The sequence below is a fragment of the Dendropsophus ebraccatus genome, chromosome 8 (genome assembly GCF_027789765.1).
Source record: "Dendropsophus ebraccatus isolate aDenEbr1 chromosome 8, aDenEbr1.pat, whole genome shotgun sequence".
NCBI classification, from domain to species: domain Eukaryota; kingdom Metazoa; phylum Chordata; class Amphibia; order Anura; family Hylidae; genus Dendropsophus; species Dendropsophus ebraccatus.
In genome coordinates, this window is record NC_091461.1 from 63698552 (window position 1) to 63720993 (window position 22442).

Consider the following 22442-nt stretch of genomic DNA (forward strand, 5'->3'; position numbering starts at 1 on the left):
CTGTTACACCAATATGATATTAGTAAAAACTAGACATCATGGCGCAAAAAATGACTCCCCAGCTAGCCCTGTAGGTTGGAAAATAAAAGCACTATGGCTCTTAGGCGGGGAGGAACATAGCATTAATTTGACCCGGACTTTTGTGCCTCAAAGGGCTCTGTCTTGAAGGGGTTAATAAATACACTTTATAGTATATCTATACATTTGGACTAATTGCGGGCTGTTAGGGTCCATTTACACAGAAAGATTATCTGACAGATTATCTGCCAAAGATTTGAAGCTAAAGCCAGGAATGGAATTGAAAAGCAAGGAAATGTCATGTTTTCCTTTATGACCTGATCTCTGTTCATAGTCTGTTTCTGGCTTTGGCTTCAAATCTTTGGCAGATAATCTGTCAGATAATCTTTCTATGTAAATAGACCCTTATGCATTCAAGCCAATGTCCTTATTTATATTCCACCTTTACCTACATCTTTTCATTTACCTACATCTTTTCAAGTAGGATGCATTATGTGCCATCAATTTAATAAGAGGTCTGTCAATGGAATGAGGGCAAAAATGAGTGCAGAAATCTTCATTGCCTATATAAATGGTACTTATACCTCAATGGAAGTGCTCGCAGTGAGAGAAGATGTGCAGGGAGGTTACTGACTCCCTATTAACCAAAGTATCATGTTCACTCTTAAAAGTATTAGAATTGTAAATGTTTGCCAAAAAAAAATTAATTGGTGTCAACATATATCTAGACTCACTGCCATGTTAAAGCAATTGTGCAGTGTCACTGTTACTTTATAGACATTGCTAAACTGCTATTTTCAACCTCGAAATCCTTCTTTTCATAGTATTATGCTGTAAATTTCAGACTATGGTTTCCCTCTAGTGGCAGTTTGGGGAAATAGTAGTAGTAGTACAATACTGATCAGACACCTGTAATTTGAGGTCAAATGACACAGTACGAGCAGGGATGTGGTTAGTTGTGTTAATGTTGTTCTTTCAATGTAACACTTTACTATGGCTTTTTCAACCATCTTATTAGATTTATGCTTATTTTGTTGATCATTCCTGACAGTCCAATACTATCTGCAGGGATAGGGAACCTTTGTCCCTCCAGCTGGTACAGAACTACAACTCCTATCATACCTGGACAGCCAAAGCTTTAGGCAAGGTTCCCTGCCCCTGTGTTACCATACATTCAGAAGGTAAACAAGAAACAATGTTTTTAACCCCTTCCCGACATATGTCATAAGTGTATACAATGGAAGCCTTCCACTTATTGACCCTTGGCATACATTTATGCCGTTAACTGCAGGAGCGGAGCTTGCGTCATAGAGGGTGATTAGGACCGGCCACCAGCCACTGATCACTGACACATTTAAGTGTCAGTGACAGGAGATGAGCTCCTGTCACTGTCTGAATGGGACCCCTGCAGTATGACTGTGGGGATTTCGATTGTTTTCCCTTACTGCCAGAGGTCTAATACTTGCCTCCATGCACTCCGATGGGCAATCTTCTCATAGGGTCTGCCTCATGCCCAGATAACACTGATCAATACTATGCAATGGCATAGCATTGACCAGTGTAAGCAATGTTATAATTGCTTGTAATAGTCCCCTAGGGGGTCTTACAAAGTGGTTAAGAAAAATTGTTAAGAAGAGTTTTCAAAATATCACAAAGCCTCTTTCCCAATAAAAGGTTTATATCACCCTATCGCCCCTCCTTTACCATTTTACAAATAAACCATGTAAATATAAATAAACATATTTTGATCTTGTAGGAATCGGTAATTACACATTTTTTGTGTAATTACCGATCAAGTAAAATATAATAGTTTTTCCGCACGGTGAACGGCGTAAACAAAAAGAGAAAAAAAACACAAGGATTGCTGATTTATTTATTTTTGTTATATTATCAGAAAAAAATATAAAAATGGAAACTAGAGATTGTGGCGCAAAAAAATGACACCCCAAACAGCCCTGTAGGTGGAAAAATAAAAGCGCTGTGGCTCTTAGAAGACGATGAAAATTGGCTCTGTCCTTAAAGGGGTTATCTGGGTAAAAAAAAACTATATTCTAAACGATTCCTCTTCCCAATACCACCCTATGTCTAATATTCATGTAAAACCTTTCACCCTTTCCCTGTTTTTTTTTCTCTTATATTTAAACATTCTGGATGTCTAAATTCATCTTCTCTGTGTCCACTCTGACAACACACTGCTCCCTCTTCCCCCTTCCTTTGTAGACATAGGACATGTGATCTCCTCTCTGGGGGCTGGGTTAGCTGTCTAACCCGACCCCCAGGAGACATCATTTCCATGCTCCTGTTCACTAGTAAAAGTGCTGCTTCCTTAGATTTACATGTGTCCCTGAGCCTAGGTTTCTGTAATATGATAAGGTATAGTTCTATCTCTGCTTGCTGTCAATGAAGGCAGGCATATGCCTTTGTGTCACAGCTCTGTATATTGTAAATGTTATAGATGTTCTTAGAGTCTGGATGGAACTAGCTGGATGGAACTAGAATGTTTTCGTTCACAGTCAGCAAGCAAATATCTAAACCTACACTACAACCCTCAGCAAACAGATGCCCCTTATACAGCACATAGCTACAAAATGCTCGCGTCAGCTCTGCTACATCAGCTAGTTTGGAATACAAGTGATGTAGAAGTGATGCAAAATCAGTCCTGTGTTTACTGTGCATTAGTATGCAAAAGGACCAATCAGGAAGATACACAATGGGAAATGTATTTCCTGGCTGGCGCCATCTTGGATATAGATCGCCTTTTAGAAAAACTTATAACACAGGAATGGCAGCGGCTCAAAATACTTAGGGGGTCTTGGTGAGTAAGACCAGCCAGCATGTCAATTTTTACTTCTTGAGGGGGTTAACCCATTTAAGGGCAAAATCCCCTGTGTCCTTGAAGTGTTAAACATGGCTCAAACATTCTGCACCCTGAGGCTAACTTCTTGTATTTCCACAAATACCTGCAAAAACATTCTCACCTGTCCAATAGCTGCATGATGAAGCAGCAACATGTTAGTGTTTTTTTATACTCAAAGTGATATTGTACACTGTGTATCTAATTTGTATTTTACAGATGGAAGCATGACAGAATTGTTGTTACTTACCCTCTAATATTTTATGTTTTCAGGGAGATCATACTTACACCTCTGCGTTCTCCTTTGACTTTCCGTTTGTGTCATCGATTCTCAGAAGATGGCATGGACTCATTCAGCAAACATTTTGAGAGTATCATGGAATCCCATAGAGCCAAGGGTACATCTTATTCCAGCCTTGATTCTATTGACATTCTCTCTTCCTCCACCCAAAATCAAAACAGCTTCTTTACCTTTGACCTTCCAACACTGACCTCAGAAACCCAAAAGCAGATCTGCAGGAATGCTCAGCTTATTGAAGACAAGTTTGCACCTTTAGCTCACCTGGAGCTGGACTCTGGGACCAGTTCTGCTACCGAGTCAGCCTGGAGCGAGAAAGAGGATGAAACCATGAATGCTACAAGAGTTCCACACAATGAACTGCACAGTCCCTCTCCCTCTGAGAACAGCCTCATTATTGCTGATGCCATGGTACACAGGTATGTCAGGAAATCATCCGTTTTTGAACAAGGAGCCTATTAGGCAATATTCAGTTGATGGGGGAAACTCACATTTAGGACTATTGTATATTAAAGCTTATGCACATAGGGGGAGATTTATCAAAGGGTGTAAAATTTAGACTGGTGCAAACTACCCACAGCAACCAATCACAGCTCAGCTTTAGGCAGTGCTGAAAGGAAAGCTGAGCTGTGATTGGTTGCTGTGGGCAGTTCGCACCAGTCTAAATTTTACACCCTTTGATAAATCTTCCCCATAGTCTTATGCAGAGCTGTACAAGAGTTACCATGGAGGTCCATGAGGCCTCTACTGCACCTCTGTATATGGTAAATGGATGCAAAAAAGATGCATCACTGGTGCCATACTGATGGTTTCTCCAGGACATCACTGAACGTTTATAACATTTTTTAGATTATTAAAAAAAAGGAGAAAATTTCCCTTGTCAAACTTTTATGGTAAAAAAAAAAAATCCAATTTATATAGGCAAGTTTATAGGCATAATCTGCACTACATCTACATTCCTTTTTTCTTCTCTTTTTTTTAAGACTTTGCAGCCGTGCAGATATAGAATAGTAGAAAGGTAAACTATGTGGTACGCTTTATTAATTCATAATTCATAATGTTACAGAAAAAATACATAAAAGAGGGCATACATGTGACGAATACAAAAACATAGGTGCTATGCAGTTTGGTAAAGTACAAAGATACATGCACAATCTTACTCAAAGTAAGAAAGATAGGGAATAGTGCACAGTGCAAAACATATCCAACTCTCTTTAAGCATAGGGGGAACCACAGAGACTAATACTAAAGGAAATGGAAAATGTAAATATGAACCAGGAAACCACAGTGTACCTACCTGGATTCCAGAACCCCAAAAATCTGGTAGGGGCCCCCATAATTTATACTAGGTGGTATCTGCAACAACTCTTATGTTTTCATATAATGTTAACTTACTCCATAGGGCTGTACAGAGACTGTCATCACTCTTGTTGGTCCCAGTCTTTAGTAGGACTCACAATTTAACTATCAATATATTTTGCAGTGTCAGAGGAAACCCACACAAGCACAATGCAAATAATAAAAAATCCTTGCAGATATTGTCCTTGGTGGGATTTCATTCCAGGACACCAGCACTGCAGGGAAATAGTGCTAACCCCTGAGCCACTGTGCCACCCACAAATTAGGGTCCTATTAGACAAAGCGATTTTTAATGATTAACGATAAATGATTGCAAACAAGATTGTTAATCGTTAACTGAAATTGTTCATCATATTATACAGAAATATAGTTGTTATAGTTACGATTGTTACTACGATCATTTGCTCCATCTGATCCTGGCAAATGAAGGAACCATGTGGAATTACACTGAACGATTAGTCAACTAATGTGGAATTACAACCAACAATTAACGATAATTTGTGTGTCAGCACTAAACGAGCGATGAAAGATTTCTCGTTGGTTGTTTGATCGTTTCCTGCATGTACACAAAATCATTGCCGTTTAAATTCAAACGATGTAACGATAATTTGCACAATAATAATCCCATGTAATAGGGCCCTTAGTTACTGGTCCCTGGTCTCCTCCACATCATACTGCCTTAACTGCAGCTTCCTCTGGCCTCAGATATTATTTCCACCTTCTATTTTCCGAACATATCAAAGTGTTAGAATAGTGAGGATCTAAGCAATGAGACCTTCACAAATTGCTTGAATTAGTGATCCAGTCCCTAGTCCTCTCTGACATATCACAATAAAGAGATGTTATAGGGAGCAGTAGTCAACCATCAGAGCATTATAGAAATGATCCTTCTTATTGTGGATGCAGATAGAGAGAACACGTTCTATATTTAAGTAATTGGTGGGATTTCCGCTAGTCAGACCCCCAAGAACCTCTAACGTTTCTCACACATCTAGTGGATAGGAAATTCATGTTTTTCAATAGACTATTCTTTGAAATATGTCTTTAGGTATGAAATGTATGCTATCAGGAGTCTATATACTACATACACTACTAAATATTGAGCTCATAGACGCACTCTAACATTTATACCGATTAAGATGTTTGTTACTATTATTATATTTATTTGACATTTATCCAATCTAGTCCTAATGACATGGCAACATACAGTATTCCATTGAATAAATAAAGGTCCACAAGCTGCCACTAGAGGGAGCCATGGTTATGAGGAAAACATCAGACCTGCTATAAACCATCCACTAACATATTGTCAGTCAGTGGTATGTGACAGGCGCTAATCTTCACAAGCAGGCTTATCCCTGGAAATATGGACTGATTTGTCAATCTGTCACATGCAGGGTTGGCGAAATTTTTTTTTTTCTGAAACTCCTTGCATTGAGATTAAAAAAAAACAAACAAAAAAAAAAAACAATATGCAGTGCAACATTACATCTTACATAGCCACAACACCTAAATGTAACATGTTGGACTCTCTGAGAAAACAATCAGAAAGGAGACTGCTGGGAAATGTAATTCCTGTGAATCATAAATCAATGAAGGAGAGGCGGAATTTGAGATTCACGCAGCTATGGGGGCACAAGTATAAATTATATACTGTTTTTTGTTGTTGTTTTTACATTTGTCGAATTACCCCTTTCAGCCTGCAGTGTTGTCATCTTTCATCAGCAGCAGTACAGGGCTCAGTGTAACCTTTCCTTGCTGCTCATCTGCTTTTTCACTCATATCTGCTGACATGGCACCTGGCAAACCAAGTGCATCAGCTACCCCTTCTCCCTTCACATGCCATCTATAGTAATGTGGAGTGTAGATTATCAGCACACTGCCATCCTATTTAGTCATGTGCACTTTCACCAGCACTATGGCATAGCATAGGTGCTGTGATTGGCCAGAGAAGAGGAAAAATATGACTACTGCTGGCAAACAACCCAGCTCTAGTTCCATTCCCTTTAATAGAAAGATTGGCACTCTGGCTCAGTGGTTTGCACTATTGCCTTGCAGCAATGAAATCTTGGGTTTACTTCCCCTCTGCATGGAGTTTGCATGTTCTCTGTGGTTATGTGAGTTTCCTCTGGGTACTTGGTTTCTTTACACACTCCAAAAGCATACTGATGGGTCAGTTTGGAATTTAGATGGTGATCTTAATTAGGGACTGATGAGAGTGATAACATTCTCTGCCCAGCGCTGTGGGCACTATATGAAGGAATATATGAAGCAATTATATGTGGCCGATTATTGACTGTTATGGCCGATAATCGCTTGGTGTAAAAGGTAATGTTAAAAGACAACGATCATCCGACATTTACATTGTTGGCTGATTGTTGTCTTTCAACATGTTAAAAGACAATGATCCCGCTAGTGACGGTCTCCTGGCTGTCACTACGTGCACTAGGAGTGTCAGCTGCCACTATTGCCTACAGTCTACCAGGATAATCCAAAGATCGTCCGGCCAGTCCCTCCCACGGCCCCCTGCTGTTACCCTTTTGCTGATAGTGCGTGTAATAGTGCAGACAGTGAGCAGGGACAGGTCAGCACTCACTTGCTCCTCACCATCAGCCCATGTAATAGGACCTTAAAAAGATTGTCCAGGAAAAATTCACTTTTCCCATATCCACAGGATATGCGAAAAGTAGGTTGTCGCGGGAGGGGGGGGGGGGGTCCGACCTCTTTTTCCCCGCCAATCTCCGTATCAGGCCCCATCGGCTCTGTTATGAATAGAGCTGCGAGTACGGCACACGACCCGTGGCTCTATTCAATCTGTGACGAAAAGAACAGAGTACGCTGGAAGAGTGATGTACTTGGAACTTTCCCTCGGCACCATAGGAATGAATAGATGCATATACTTAGAGGTTGTCCAGGAAAAATTCACTTCTCCCTATCCCTGTATCGGGCCTGTTGGCTCTGTTATAAATAGAGCCGCGGGTACCGCACGCGACCCATGGCTCTATTCATAACAGAGCCGGGACGGCCCGATATGGGGATAGGGGAAAAGTGACTTTTTCCTGAACAATCTCTTTAAGTATATAGAGTGCACAATTGATAGCGTGAGCTGCAGGAAAAAAACATTTCTATATGATGTTATGTAGGTGTTTCTTGCTGCTTTTGCACAGTTTATCACATGGATGCTACAGAGAGTCAGAAGGGACTGTGTACGGCATATGAATGTACATATTTTATAAGGAGGCTGCACATCAGACTGGTAGCGGTCATAGGAACAGCTGTGGGATTATGATGTAAATGACAGCAGCTGGAAACATTACGCAGCATATGTCAGAGCACGTCAGTTCTTTGTGTCACACACGGCCACCCGATCCTGACACAGCTGGGATGAGTGTGTGCATTCTCTAACATTAACACCCACACACTTAGACGTGCAGACTCTGTAATAAGCTGAGGCACATACGTGGGACATCAGAAATATGGATGACACTGACCACTGGCTTGTGAAACCTAAAGTTAGCAGCTAGTATATTTAGAAGACAATCCGGCAGGAATTGGGGGCGACACTCCTTCACAGTGACATTTATTCTGGAGTTGACTTTCTATGAGCTACTTAAGATACAATGTGCAATTCCTCAATATTAACCTCTCACACTCTGGTTTTATATGAAATGGCTATAGGTTTATCCTATTTAAAGATGCACTGCCAAGAAAAATGTTTAAATCAGGGTTATCCATTTGGCTTCAAGGTGTCTTCCATCCTGTCAAACTGTGGTCCATGCCCCCTCCATGCTGATATTAGGTCTTTTCTCTGCTTAAAAAAAAGAGACCAAACACTAGAAGTCCCAGACTTTGCACGCTCATAGACATAGCTTTTTATTGAATGACAGCCATTTCTGAGTGTACACAGAGTGGGACAAGTCTTCACTGTGCATGTGTACAGCTGCTGCGCGTCTCCATTCAGTAGCAGAGGATCCTGGGGGTGATCACATTGTATGGTCAGCTCTCCTGTCACACATCACCAAAACTTCTGTAACCACACAGTGACATTATCCTGACTAAATTGTCTCCTGGAAGGCATGCATAGTTAATAATGTAATTAACAAAACTTAATATAATATAATATAATTAATTATTTTTTCTCAGTTAATATACAACCTGCATGATGGACAGGTGTCTTTCCTAGCATGAACACGGAAAGGACTGAGACTTCCTGTGTTTGGTCTGATTTGAACAGAGAAAAGACCAAATATCAGCACAGAGGAAAGATAGACCACAGTTTTGTCATATGTATAACATTGATTTAAACATAGAAAACTTAGAGTATATTGTAAAACTGCATGTGATCACAACTCCTATTGATTTCTCTTAAAATAGATTTTCGTATCAGTATGCTTTAAAGTCAAGCTGCAGGTCAAGGAGACATATAGTGCCTTTCATATATCTTTTTGTGCTTCCAGAACCTAGTAAAATGCTTTTATTCTCTGGTGCAAAAGTGTCTAAGAGGTGTTTCAAGCTGTAATGCTTCCTTTCTCCCCCTCCTATCCCTATCCAAGCTTGATTGGCAGTGATTTGGAAGCTGAGCCTTGCTGACAGATCTCCCACCCCCGTAGACCCTTGGCTGGGTCCTTCCCGGAGGGATATCTGGCTAGTCCTGTGTTTTGAGACTCTTTGAAGAGGCTCCACGGGCTCTTCTTTTGCATACCTGCGTAGATGACAGATTCACTTTAAGGGTACAAACCCACTTGACGTATTTGCTGCGTGAATCAGTCTTAAAAATAAGCAGGCAAAACGCAGGTTGGCTTTATACGATTGTTCTGCGTTAAAATACGCAATTGCGTATTTTTGAAGCGTGAAGCTTGTTGTTAGCAAAGCATCAGTTGTTAACAACCTGTGCGAAAAACGCATGTAGCTTCACGCTTCAAAAATACGCAATTGCGTATTTTAACAACTGATGCTTTGCTAACAACAAGCTTTAGGGTACAAACCCACTTGACGTATTTGCTGCGTGAATCAGTGTTAAAAATAAGCAGGCAAAACGCAGGTTGGCTTTATACAATTGTTCTGCGTTAAAATACGCAATTGCGTATTTTTGAAGCGTGAAGCTTGTTGTAAGCAAAGCATCAGTGAAAACGCATGTAGCTTCATGCTTCAAAAATACGCAATTGCGTATTTTAACACAGAACAATTGTATAAAGCCAACCTGCGTTTTGCCTGCTTATTTTTAACACTGATTCACGCAGCAAGTACGTCAAGTGGGTTTGTACCCTCAGGGTATAAACCCACACACCGTATAAGCAGCGTATTTACTGCTGCGATACGCAGCAAATACGCAGCAAACACGCAGCAAATACGCAGCAAAAACGCAGCAGATTATATCTAAATAACTGAACACAGCATCAAATCTGTATCAACAAATCTGCTGCGTATTTGCTGCGTATTTGTTGCGTATCTGCTGTGTATACGGTGTGTGGGTTTGTACCCTCATACTTCAAAAATACGCAATTGCGTATTTTAACGCAGAACAATCGTATAAAGCCAACCTGCGTTTTGCCTGCTTATTTTTAAGACTGATTCACGCAGCAAATACGTCAAGTGGGTTTGTACCCTTAGGGAAATTATAATTAATCTTATAATTTGTTCTTATTGTTCATCCTAAAAAATAAAGTAAGAACAGGTTACACAGGCTCTTGTGACCTGTGCTAAGGAGGATTTTTAAATGTTGCAGTCGATGTGGAAGAAAGGTTTAAAACTGTAATTTCAAGCTTAAAACAAGCACCTCAGTTAATCAGGCATGGGACATGGGGGCAGGGATTTAGGTTACATCGGCGATCAAATATGCCAGTCTTGATAAATCCCCCAATCTCTCTCTTTCTACCAGACTACAGCTAATTTTTCAGCAAGGGGAGAATTTGTGTTTAGACCTTTAAGTCAAATAGGTATTGTACAAAGAAGCCTTTTAAAACTTGCAATCCCCATGAAGTAGATTATTTTAAATACTAATGTGAGATGCAGGGTCATAACTAGAAAGGGCTAGGCCCCATAGCAGACTTGATTGGTCCCCCTCCTCTCCCCCATCCCACTGTAGGTAATCCCACTGTTTGTTAGCCCTCCACACAGTAGATATCATATGATAGGCATCTCCCCTGGTATCCCCCTAGTAGATAATGCCCCTATGGAAGGCATCTCCCCTAGTGTCCCCCATGGTAGACCTCTCCCCTAGTGTCCCCCGGGGTAGGCATCTCACCTTGTATCCCCTACTTACATAATGTCGCCCAAAATAGACAGCTCCCCTAGTATCCTAGTACATAGTGTCCCCCATGGTAGGCATCTCCCTTGTTAGTATGATGACAGTTCGGGAGGCCCAGTGAAGGGATGGGCCCCCAGATATGGTGGGCCCTATAGCAGCTGCTATGGCTGCTACAGTGGTAGGTACACCCCTGGTGAGATGCCATAAAAAGTTTACTCTAGAATGCTAGACACATTTAAAAGACCTTTGTGAAAGGAAACTATGTTTTCATAGCGTATGGAACGCTGAGAACGCTGTGATTTTCTTACCTTCATCCTTAGCACCATTTAACCGTCTAGCACAATTGATGAGTGCCAGGGAAAAATCAACCTCCAGACAACTTGTGTAAATCGTTCCGATCATATAAGACTAGTCACACTATAATCCAGCAACCAAAATGTTAATCAGTCTAGATCACATGATCATAATTACTTTATCTGAAGAGACATTGACCTCAGCAACAAGGTTGTAGCAAACTTGATGTAAGCGGGTATGCCGTGTGTATCTAATCACAGTTTACTTTTTGGAAACACATTTAATACATCTCAAGGTTTCACTTTGCTGAGCAGGAAGTAATGAGAAGGTAGATGCGTGGTTGGTAATTTCTGCTTTTTCCTTATTGTTCTTATTTCTGTGTTTTTGTGTTTTCTATTAGCAGTGAAATGATTACAGTTCGGTATAATGTGAGCATGGCTTGTAACAGTGTGCTGCTGTGTGAGAACTAGTAATCTAGATTATATTTACACAGGCATGTACTTGCTGCTTGGTCAAAAATTCCTATTCTGAATGCAATTCACCTGTAAAAACTATGGAGCAGGATGCACAATAAAACCGCTGTCATTTGCAGTAAAGTTCCCTGAAGATCTGCAGATTGGCATATGCAATGAACAGTGTTATAACATTCTTGCAATTCCTCTTTTCCTTTATCTTTGGTTATTTGAAGTAGTAATAAAAGCAAGAGATTAATATACATGGGTTTTGAAATGCAATCTGTCTTCTAACCAAAGAAAAGGCAGCTTATGCCTCACACACTTGCAGTTGTATGGGCACTAGTAATGGGCTGTTTAACCCCTTGCCTCCGCAGCCACTTTTGGCATTAAGGACCAGGCCATGTTTTTCAAATCTGACCTCTCTCACTCTCACTGTTATAATAACTATGTGACACTTAAAGTGAATGTGTGTTTGACAATCAGCCCTCCTTTCTGTGCCACAGCTCTATTAAAATCAATAGAAAGGAGAGACGATCGCAGGTCCCTCTCCAGTGCTTCACCCCTGGCCGTTTCTCGGTAATAGACCGGCGCCAACCGGGCCACGGTTCTTAAAAAGGACAGCAGCACCGCCATACCTGTGCTAGTGCCCGTCTATCCATGTAAAAATCACAAAAACGATGTTCCAAGTGATTTTCTCGTGGCAAAATATACCTCATGTTAGTAGTAAACTTTGCATTTCTCGAGGTTTGAAATTCTCTGTGTGTAACTCAAATTTGTGTAACTCAAATAAGATAATAATTCACAATTTATATTAGAAGTTGAGCAGCAAGGTTTTCAAATTTTATGTACAGTAACAGCACCAACAATCAGGTATAGCAACAGGAGCAATAATTATGTTCAGTAACAGGAGTGGCGATCACGTACACTAACAGTAATGACAATGAGATATCAATATCAGGTACAATAACAGGTGGCTATAGATACAGCAATGGAGGACAATGGGGACAGGACAGCAACTGGTACTTGTACAGGATAGATTATAATGTACAGCAACAAGGGGCAGGAGATACTATTAGTTACAGCAACAGTAGACAGGAGCAACTATTAAATACAGTTAAGGCGTCAGGGGTGACTATTAGTTACAGTAAAGGGGTCAAGGGGCGACTATTAGATACAATAAAGGGGTGAAGGGGACTATTAGATACAATAAAGGGGTCAAGGGGCGACTATTAGATACAGCTTTATGCATACTGTAACTTTGCCCATTCTGCTGTTCTCTCATAGCTGTAAACTCCTTCCAAACACATAGGTGGGGATTAGGGCCAGGGGAGCTGTCAGATGCTGGCCTCTTGTCATTCTCACTGCAATTGGTCTGCCTAAAGATGGACAAACGGACACCAACCCCAAACACACATGTACTTGTGCGGAAAAGGGTTAAAGGGGCTATAATCCTTTAGGTTTGTTACATAACAGAATAAAGGCAGAGGGTAATATCATGATACGTATTGCTTAGGTGTCATTTTTGTAAAATCTTTTACCTTACTTTAGGCTTAATTTTGGACACCATTTTAGGTTACATTTAATTTATGTAGATTTTTATAACAAATAAGAAGTTGACGTTTCCGAGCCTACCCCCCCTCAATGCAATGTTATCAATACAAACAATGTCCATTGTTCACACAATATAGTGAACAACGGCAGTTGTTTGACGGACCCATAAAAATATTTAAACTTGTCAATTATTAACGGCTGTTGTTTCACAAACAATGGCCGTTGCTTTCAGTCGTTCACACAAACAATGCTTTTTTTCAATGGAATTTTATTACAGGACACACCCAAACGGGACATCTTTCAATATTGAGCTGAAGTAATGTTCCTATGGCTGATATTGCAATGTCAGCCGTGGAACATACTAAATAACGACCGTTGTTTGTACAGCATGTAAACATAGTTTTAGGCTGCAGTCACACACAGCAGTTTTTTGGGGTAAAATCAGCTTAAAATTTGACTGAGTTGTGATGGAATCCTGCTGTGACCCCCCATAGTAAGAATGTAGCCCCTGCTGTGCCCCTCATAGTAATAATCGCCTCAATGCTGTGCCGTTCATAGTACCAACCCCCCCCCAATACCAATAATCATAATAATAATAAAAATAATCTTACTCACGTAGCTCTTCTGTCTTTTCTATCCTTCAGCCTGTGGGACTGATCCTGGAGCAGGCATGATGATGTCATGTCATTGCACCTGCTTCGTGTCGGCATGAAGTGCCTGTAGGGTATAGGACTGAATGTAGGAACAGGACGCTAACAGTTCATGCTCTACGTTCTGTTTACTTTTATGTTTAGCCCACTCACCCTGCCTTACAGTGAGCGGACGGAACATCAATGTGAGCAGTGCATCCCTAGAATCTGCACAGTGGCAGTCCGATCGTTTGGCATTTGAATACCAGTGGCTGAAGAAGTTGGATGCAGCTCTAAGGAATCTGGGAAAACATGGATACAGCCATAGGCATTGGTTCTTTTTAGAATATAGCACAGAAGAAAGACCAGTTGTCAGATATATGGTGACAGGTCAAAATAATTATAGATTTCTAGTTGGTTGCCATGGGCAGCACTAGCATTGTTAGGGTCTTTTTGTTTTTTCCAATTAACCATAAATTAATGCAAACAAGCACTTTTGGGAATGACCTGAAATCGTTCACCATAATACATAGAACGATAATCTTTAGCTACGATTGCAATTACGATCTTGGGTATACTCTAGTATATGAACAATCGTAATTACGAACGAATAATGTGTAGTTGTGTACATACACAGAAATATTTGCAAACAATTAATGATAATTTTATGGTCAGCTCATATCAGCTCACATCTGATCGACAATATACGAACAAATTTTCGTTAGTCATTTGTTTGTTGCCTGCATACACACAAAAAGATTATAAACAACAAAAATTTAAACAATATAATGATTTTTCCCACAATAATCTTTTTGTGTAATAGGGCCCTTAGTTTCACAATATTCTGTTTTATTCATGAGCCTAATAAATAAATCATAGCACAGATAATATGTTATGGAATATAATTGTTTACTTTTGTTCTATTTAATATGTAGTGAACCGCCTCTCGGCAACATGGCATCGGATTTTGATTCAGAAATGGACAGCACTGAAAGGCTGGCATTAGGAAGCACAGATACCTTATCAAATGGGCATAAGGCAGACCAAGAAGCTGCAAAACGTTTGGCAAAGAGGCTGTACAATCTGGATGGGTTCAAGAAAGCTGATGTGGCAAGGCACCTGGGGAAGAAGTACGTGTGGGTATTGTAAGAACTATATATAACAAAGACCTGTTATCCAGTATCTGTCATGTGGTGAACTTCAGGACTTCATCTCTGATCAGTGTCGCACTCCAATTAGTCACCACCACATTTCTACGTTTTCTGGTTTCATGCATGACATGACATTTTCAAATTGTCATAATTCATTGAAAGAACATGTTATAAAGGAAAAAGGTTCCATATTTTTTCCATCAAACTTCTCTTTGTGACAGATTTTTTTGGTTTTATATACACAGCAATAGCTGTACTAAGGCCAGCAATACATCAGATATTAAAAGTAGCAGTAATGTCAGTTTCTTTTAAACAGGGCACCACTAGATGTTTTTGGGTACTGTGCTGGTACCAGAAAGCTATTCAGATTTGTAAAGTACTTCTGTTCAAAAATCTCAAGCCTTCCAGTACTTATCACGGTGCTTTCTGCTTCCACATCTGCCAGTGACTGGAATTGTCCAGAGCAAGAGAGGTGTTCTATGGGGATTAGCTCCTGCTTTGGACAGTTCCTATCATGGACAGAGGTGGCAGCAGCAGAGAACACTGTGTCAGTCTGGAAAAAATACACCACTTCCTGAAAAACACACAGCAGTGAAAAGTACTGCAAGGCTTGAGATTTTTAATTCAAAGTAATTTACAAATGTGTATAACTTTCTGGTACCACGAACTGGAGAGAATGGAACCGCTGCACATCCAATCTATGGCTGATACTAATGCCGCTAGGCCTATATTAAAAATCAACACCAGAGTGTCTGTATATGAATTGATCAAGCCATATTGCCCCGTGTACCACCGCGCAGGTCCTCTGGTCAACACGGGTCCCTACGCTAACTCCACACCGTGTCGGTCAGCGACCGCCAACCCCGCAAAGCGTGCACATGCAGGGAAGGGAGGCCATGGAACGGCCCTGCAACCCCAATGTCACAGGACCAGACCCAAAAAGCCCCACCAAAACCCAGCCAGCACCACTGGCGGGGAAGGCTGCCCCCAAACGACACAAGTATGGAATGGTATTACACTTACCATTGCTGTTCTCACAGAATGGGGAAGACATAGGGTCCACACATGTGAGCACAGGCATATCCTGCTAATCTTGGTCATGTGGGTCTTATAAAGGAGTGCGAGCTGTTCAGAGAGGGAGAACTGTAAAACACGAACTGGAGAGAATGGAACCGCTGCACTTCCAATCTATGGCTGATACTAATGCCGCTAGGCCTATATTAAAAATCAACACCAGAGTGTCTGTATATGAATTGATCAAGCCATATTGCCCCGTGTACCACCGCGCAGGTCCTCTGGTCAACACGGGTCCCTACGCTAACTCCACACCGTGTCGGTCAGCGACCGCCAACCCCGCAAAGCGTGCACGTGCAGGGAAGGGAGGCAGGAGACACCTTAGTGCACATGGTTTTAATCCCTCCTGTTTTTTCCCATTCTGTTTGCTGCAGCTATGGTGAGTGTAATACCTTATCCAGACTTGTGCTGTTTGGGGGCGACCTTCTCCGCCGGCGGTGCTGGCCGGGTTCTGGTGTGGTGTTTTTGGGTCTGGTCCTGTGGCATGGGGGTCGCAGGGCCGTCCCATGGCCCCCGTTCCCTGGCTGTGCGTGCCTGCGGGGTTGGTGGCCACTGACTGGCACGGTGTGGACTTAGTGTAAGGACCCATGTGTATCAGATACTGGCATGAGGTACATGGGGCAGTATGGCTTGATCAATTCATACACAAAATTCTGATGTGTTTTTTATTTAGCCTAGCGGCACTAGTATCATCCATAGGTGTGAGGTGCAGCACTCTGTTTCTTCCCTGAACCACTTTCTGGTACCAGTTGCTTTGAAAAAAAAAAAAAAAATTGCCAGAGTACACCTTTAACCTCTTCACGTCAGCCATATGGCTATACAGTATACGTTCCTGACAGTGAAGGGGTTTTATTGTGTGCGGGGCCATTTCAATGGGATCGGCCAGTAAACATTGCTGTCCCCAGACATGGGCATAATGACAGGCAGCCAAGGTCACGCAACTGCCTGTCATTACCCCGTAAACACTGCAATGAATAGCGATCGATGTGTTCAAGTATAAGGATAAGCACCTGTCACTTACCTCCGTTCTGTCAGATCGCCAATCTGTGCCTAAAGTCTGCTCTCAGGCACAGATTGCCGATTGAACTGATTGAACGGCATAGCATTGATCAGTATATATAATCTAATGATTGCATATTAAAAAAGTGTAAAAAATAAAACATTTTAAAAATATTTTTAAAAACCCTTATAAAATAAACCCCAATAAAAGTTTAAATGACCTCCTTTACTATTATAAAAATAAAAATATGTAAAAAAATAAACATATGTATAAAAATTATATATATCATAGCGTGCACAATTGTCTGATCTATTAAAATATATCAATACTGTTCCCACACGATAAATGGCGTAAACGAAAAGAGGAAAAAAAACACCAGGATTTTTTTATTTTTTTTTAAGAAATATGCATCAGAAAGAAATTAATAAAAAACAAATAAAAATTTTTCTTTTAAACCAGTATCATACCAATAAAAACTAGAGATCATGGTGCAAAAAATGACACCCCAACCAGCACTGTAGATGGGAAAATAAAAGCGTTATGGCTCTTAGAAGGCGAGGAGGCATACTGCTTCAATTTGACCTGGACATCCGCCATTTTTAATTTTAATTTTTTTTTAAATTTCAGGATAACTTGTCATTTATCTATGTAACCATTTGCTCATTCTGAGCTCTCTTTATAGGCACAGTTATACACAGATAGCTGTCAATCACTAAGTAGGTCCACCCACTTGACTACGCAGCCTGGAATATGCAGAGATTTACATGAATATCCTGTCATTGTTAACCTGGCTTAAAAAAAATCTGTATACAAATGTTGTACCAACACAAGGATGTACGTGTCTGAGCTTGCTGCCTGGCTAACAACAAATTACAATGGAGCCTAAGGAACGCCTTACTGATCATAATCACAATGATCTGGAATTGGAGTTTTTTATATTTAATATAGAGGCCTTCTCTGCAATTCCTTCCATTCTCTCATCGTGTTAGACCTCATGTATTCACACAGTTTCTCTGTCATGGTCCTTGTAGACCTGTGTACACTTTGTGAACATTTCCACATGATCTAAAGACCAATCTTTTTCTCTTTTAACTTTCAGTAATGAGTTCAGTAAGATGGTGGCAGAAGAATATCTCAAATTTTTTGTCTTCACCGGAATGACACTTGATCAAGCATTGAGGTAAATCTTTTAAGAATTGTCTTAACATTTTACACTAAATCCGAAAATAGTTACTTCTCATTACAACTCAACTAAAGGCTCTATAATTGTGGGGAAGTATGCACCGACCTGTCAGCTCAGCACTCGCTTCCCTCTTGTTCCCTGTTCGCTGCCTAAGCTATTACGTGCATAGACAATGATCGGAGAGCAGCGAGAGGGGCTGCCTATTGAAGTCCGCAGCGGTCTGCTGCCACCGCTAGTATTACACAGAGCAACAAGCAGCAGACCATCGCATGAATCGGGATCTTTCCACAATCAGATGACATTGTGCATGCCTGTTGATCATGGCCTTTCAACATGTCCTATTAAATTAAAAAAAGTATTGGCTTAAACTCTTACTTCTCCGTGCTACCCCTGTGCCCTCATACGGTATCTCAGGGTACCCCACTCACTGACAACCCACTCAGCCAATCACTGCACTGTCCTGCCACAGCCAGTGATTGGTTCAGTGAGTTGTCACTAAGTGAGGGACCCAGAGACCCTGCAGTAGGGCACGAGGGGAGCCCCATAGACCAGAAAATAAAAGCATTACAAGGATCAGAATAGAGCAATTTAAAAAAAATTTAGTTTCGTTTTTTTTTTTTTTTTTTTTTAAAGCAGTCAAATAAAATAAAAGTTATATAAATTGCCTATCGTTGTAATCCTACTGACTTGAGGAACATAGATAACATGTCAGTTTTTACCACAGGGCGGAAAAAAACCAAATGCACACTGCAAAGTAAAGTTGATGTTGCAAAATACTAATATCAGTCTGTAGGTGAAAAAATGCAAGTTCTATGGCCTTTTAAACACAAGAAAAAAAAAAAAGAAAGAACGGGAATTGTCTGTGTCTTAAAAGAGTTAATGTTCGTTGATATAAAAAGTCAGATTTTTAATATTTACTGACATTATGAAGTATACTTTTTCTACTCTAGAATGTTTTTGAAAGAATTGGCTCTTATGGGCGAGACCCAAGAGAGAGAACGAATATTGGCTCATTTCTCTCAGCGTTATCACCAGTGCAACACAAACAGCGTATCATCTGAAGGTTGGTACTAAATAAGATCTGTCCCTGTATTTGTATAGAATTTTGTTTTACAGACTAATAAAGTGTCCCTGTCATTTGCAAAAAAATATTTATTTCACCGAGACAGGACAGCATTGGTCGGTTGGGGTCTTGATGCTGAGAACAAGCAGATTTAGAGCAAGCCAGAAGAAGTGCACGACTGTGCTCTTCATTTCCCGACTCACTGCAGTCTCCATCTCACTAAAGCCTGGCTCGGGCTCCATAGACTTACTATGAACACAGACAGAAAAGTCAGAAAGTCTTGTGCTTCTCCTGGCTTGTTCTAGGGGTCTAAAGGGTTCTTAATCGAGATGAGCAAATTTACAGTATTAATAAAGCAAAGCACTTTGTTAGCTCGGCTTATCAGCCTGCTGCCTTTGAACTCCATGCGGCTCCTTTCTGGGTGCTCGGAAAAGCTGGATCCCGAACTTGGGAAACTGGGAAAAGTTTCCCAGGACTGGTTCCACCTTTTCCAGGCACCCAGAGTGGAGCAGCATGGAGATCACAGTCAGCAGGCTGATAAGCCAACTGCCGAGCTAACAAAGCACGTCACTTCATTAAGGCTACGTTCACACTGCGTAAATATACGGCCATATTGTGAACCACGAATATACGGCAGTATTTTTGAGCTTGCTGCGTACAATAGAAAGTATACACTTACGGCTGCACAATGCACACTACGTATGAGGCTACGCACGGATTGGATACGTTGGCATAAAAAATGAACAAGACCTAATACTGTAAATTCGCTCATCTCCAGTTCTAAACCCTGAATGATCAAAAAGTTTGACATGTTTCCATGTTTCTGTGACAATTTTTTTGCAAATGACAGGGACACTTTTAAAGTATATTGATGCAGAAGAAACAAACTCTTTATAAGAAGAAATGTCCATAGTAATTACAGAAGCTTTGAATACAAGAATATAATGAAATGATATCTTTTTGGGATTCTGTTATAGCCTTTTTATAATGTCAACACTTTTTTCTGGCAAGAAAAGTAACCGCCCCCCCCCCCCCAACCACTTGTACTGTACCTTCGGATAGCTGCTTTAAATCCAAGATCTGTCCCAGGGTCCGTTCGCCAAGTGCAGTTATTGTCTTAAAGAACGATTTTCTTTTCAACTTGCAGCCCTGTGTCAAATTGGCATGGCCTAAAGTATGCATGCCCTAGGATTGCGGCACCTCTCCGTCCCTCCTCATTCTCATCATTAGGAATGCCCCTAGAACAATTTCTCCTATTCATCACCGGTCTGAACACTGCACATGTGCTGGATCGTTAAGGCCCATGCACAGTGTTCAGACAAGTGAAGAATAGGAAAAATCCTGCCTGGGGGCATACCTAATGATGAGGAGGGTGAACAGGAGGGATGGAGGGGCGTTGTAATCCTAAGGCACACACACTTTAGGCCACGCCAATTTGACACAGGGCTGCAAGTTTAAAAGTTGTTTTTTAGCACAGTAACTGCATCACCTGTCGAATGGACCCCAGGAGAGATCTTGGATTAAAAGCAGCTATCTGATGATGCAAGCGGTTTGGGGGGGGGGGGCAAATTGTGGGTACAGAGTCACTTTAAGTTAAAAGAAGATTCCAGTAGGTTTAAAAATACACATTTCTGCTTCAACAGCAGAATTAAAAAAAAACTGAGAATATATTGTAGACAAAAATCCAAACAAATATGCAGTGTTTACACGTAATTTCCTGAACACATCTTTTACTGCAATGTATTAATGAGCAGCCTCTTCAGACTTCTGCTGTAAATGCTGTGGATTTTCTGCATGGAAATTCTATGTGGTAAATCTTCAGCAAATACACCATGCGTGACCCCAAAATGTTTGGATTTATTTTTTATTTATCTATTTATTTTTATTATTGAACTTAATGGTAAAACCGAGGTTTGGATATAAACATTTTTTTTTTATTCTCATTTTATTCACAATTTTAAACAAAATAAGACATTGAGGGGTAACCAAAACCAAAGGAGAAATAACTTAACAATGATTTGCCACAACATAAAGTAACAAAATATTAAAACAGCTTGTCAAGAAAATCATAGAAAATGCATAGAACTGGAAAGGAAGAAAACCCCAAAAAGCCCAGGGAGTGTTCCCTGACATGCTCAGTGCATGCATGGTTCTTGGGGGTCTGTCAGTTAGGAGTAGGCTGATAGGAGTAGGATAGGAGACAACAGGGGTGTTGAAGGCAAGCAGAGGGATTTTAGGGGGAGGTGGATTTGGAAGCTCACTCCCATATTAATAAAAAAGACAGCTATCTCGGCATTGGAGGGCTTAATCTGTAACTGCAACGAATGCATGAAATCAGACTGAGAAGCCTTATGCAACCATGCACTTAGTTTAAGCACCTAAAACCCTGTGACAGGTTAAAATGAGATCATGTTCCCAGACAGAGAGAAATGGAGGTGGGGACTGGTTAGGAGGGGAGATCAGCATGGCATAAACAGATGATAGCACATGTCTGGTGGGACCAAAAGAGATGCAAAGGGAAAGGGGGAGGTAGGGTGACAAGATGAGGCAAAGTTACTAAGAGAGCACCAGAGACCTAGAAAGCAAGGGTCTGACCCAAGGGTCTAGAGCCATCCCAGATGAATTCTGATAGCTGGTCTTTTTACTTAGGCCGGTTGTTGGCAGTGATTGTTCCTGCCTGCCGTTAATTGGCCAATTTCAAAGGATCAGTGGTGAGTTTCAAAATAAATCAGTCTAACTATAGATGCTTTAGTTAGTTCAGAAAATTTTTCAAATCTAAATACAGAAGTCAACCAAGACCACACATGGTAATCCATGATAAGAAGCCTCTCAAATATGTATCAATTATTGTGCAAAGGATATCTAGCATTTGCCCTGTTGCTTATCAAATCATTTCTCCCTCCTGCTCACCGCAAGAACGATCATAAGAAACGATTATCGTTCCATGTAAATGGGTGAACGATTTCAGGTCTTTCGCAATAGTGAACAATAATTGTCCCGTGGAATAGGGCCCTTAGTGGTTTTGGCATTATTGGATCTTAAACTTCCTAGTTTCTGTAATATAACCCTGGGATCTGCAAAGTTTTAGACCATGAGAAAGTCCTTTAAAGGAAACCAGTCACTAGAGAAATGTGACTGAATCTATAAATACATTGGTATACTGCCCCCAGCCGGGTTCACTCTGCGTTTTGCAGTCTGTTTAACATATCCATTTTAAAATGGTTACTTTTAACGTACACAAAAACATGGTCAACCACATTTTTTTG

The 22442-nt window shown here is 40.8% G+C and overlaps 1 protein-coding gene across 8 annotated transcripts in view; it reads left to right on the forward strand.

Moving 5' to 3' along the window:
- The window catches only part of PSD (pleckstrin and Sec7 domain containing), a 269935-nt gene that overhangs the window by 127742 nt on the left and 119751 nt on the right, over nucleotides 1-22442 (forward strand). For 5 of the 8 annotated variants that reach the window (XM_069980570.1, XM_069980574.1, XM_069980572.1 and 2 more), the window contains exons 6-9: nucleotides 3146-3589; nucleotides 14641-14835; nucleotides 18030-18110; nucleotides 19064-19176. In XM_069980570.1, coding sequence (XP_069836671.1) covers nucleotides 3146-3589; nucleotides 14641-14835; nucleotides 18030-18110; nucleotides 19064-19176 — 833 coding nt within the window. Of the gene's footprint in view, nucleotides 1-3145; nucleotides 3590-11334; nucleotides 11414-14640; nucleotides 14836-18029; nucleotides 18111-19063; nucleotides 19177-22442 lie in introns of those variants that run through there. The other 3 variants (XM_069980577.1, XM_069980575.1, XM_069980576.1) reach the window with 3 other exon arrangements.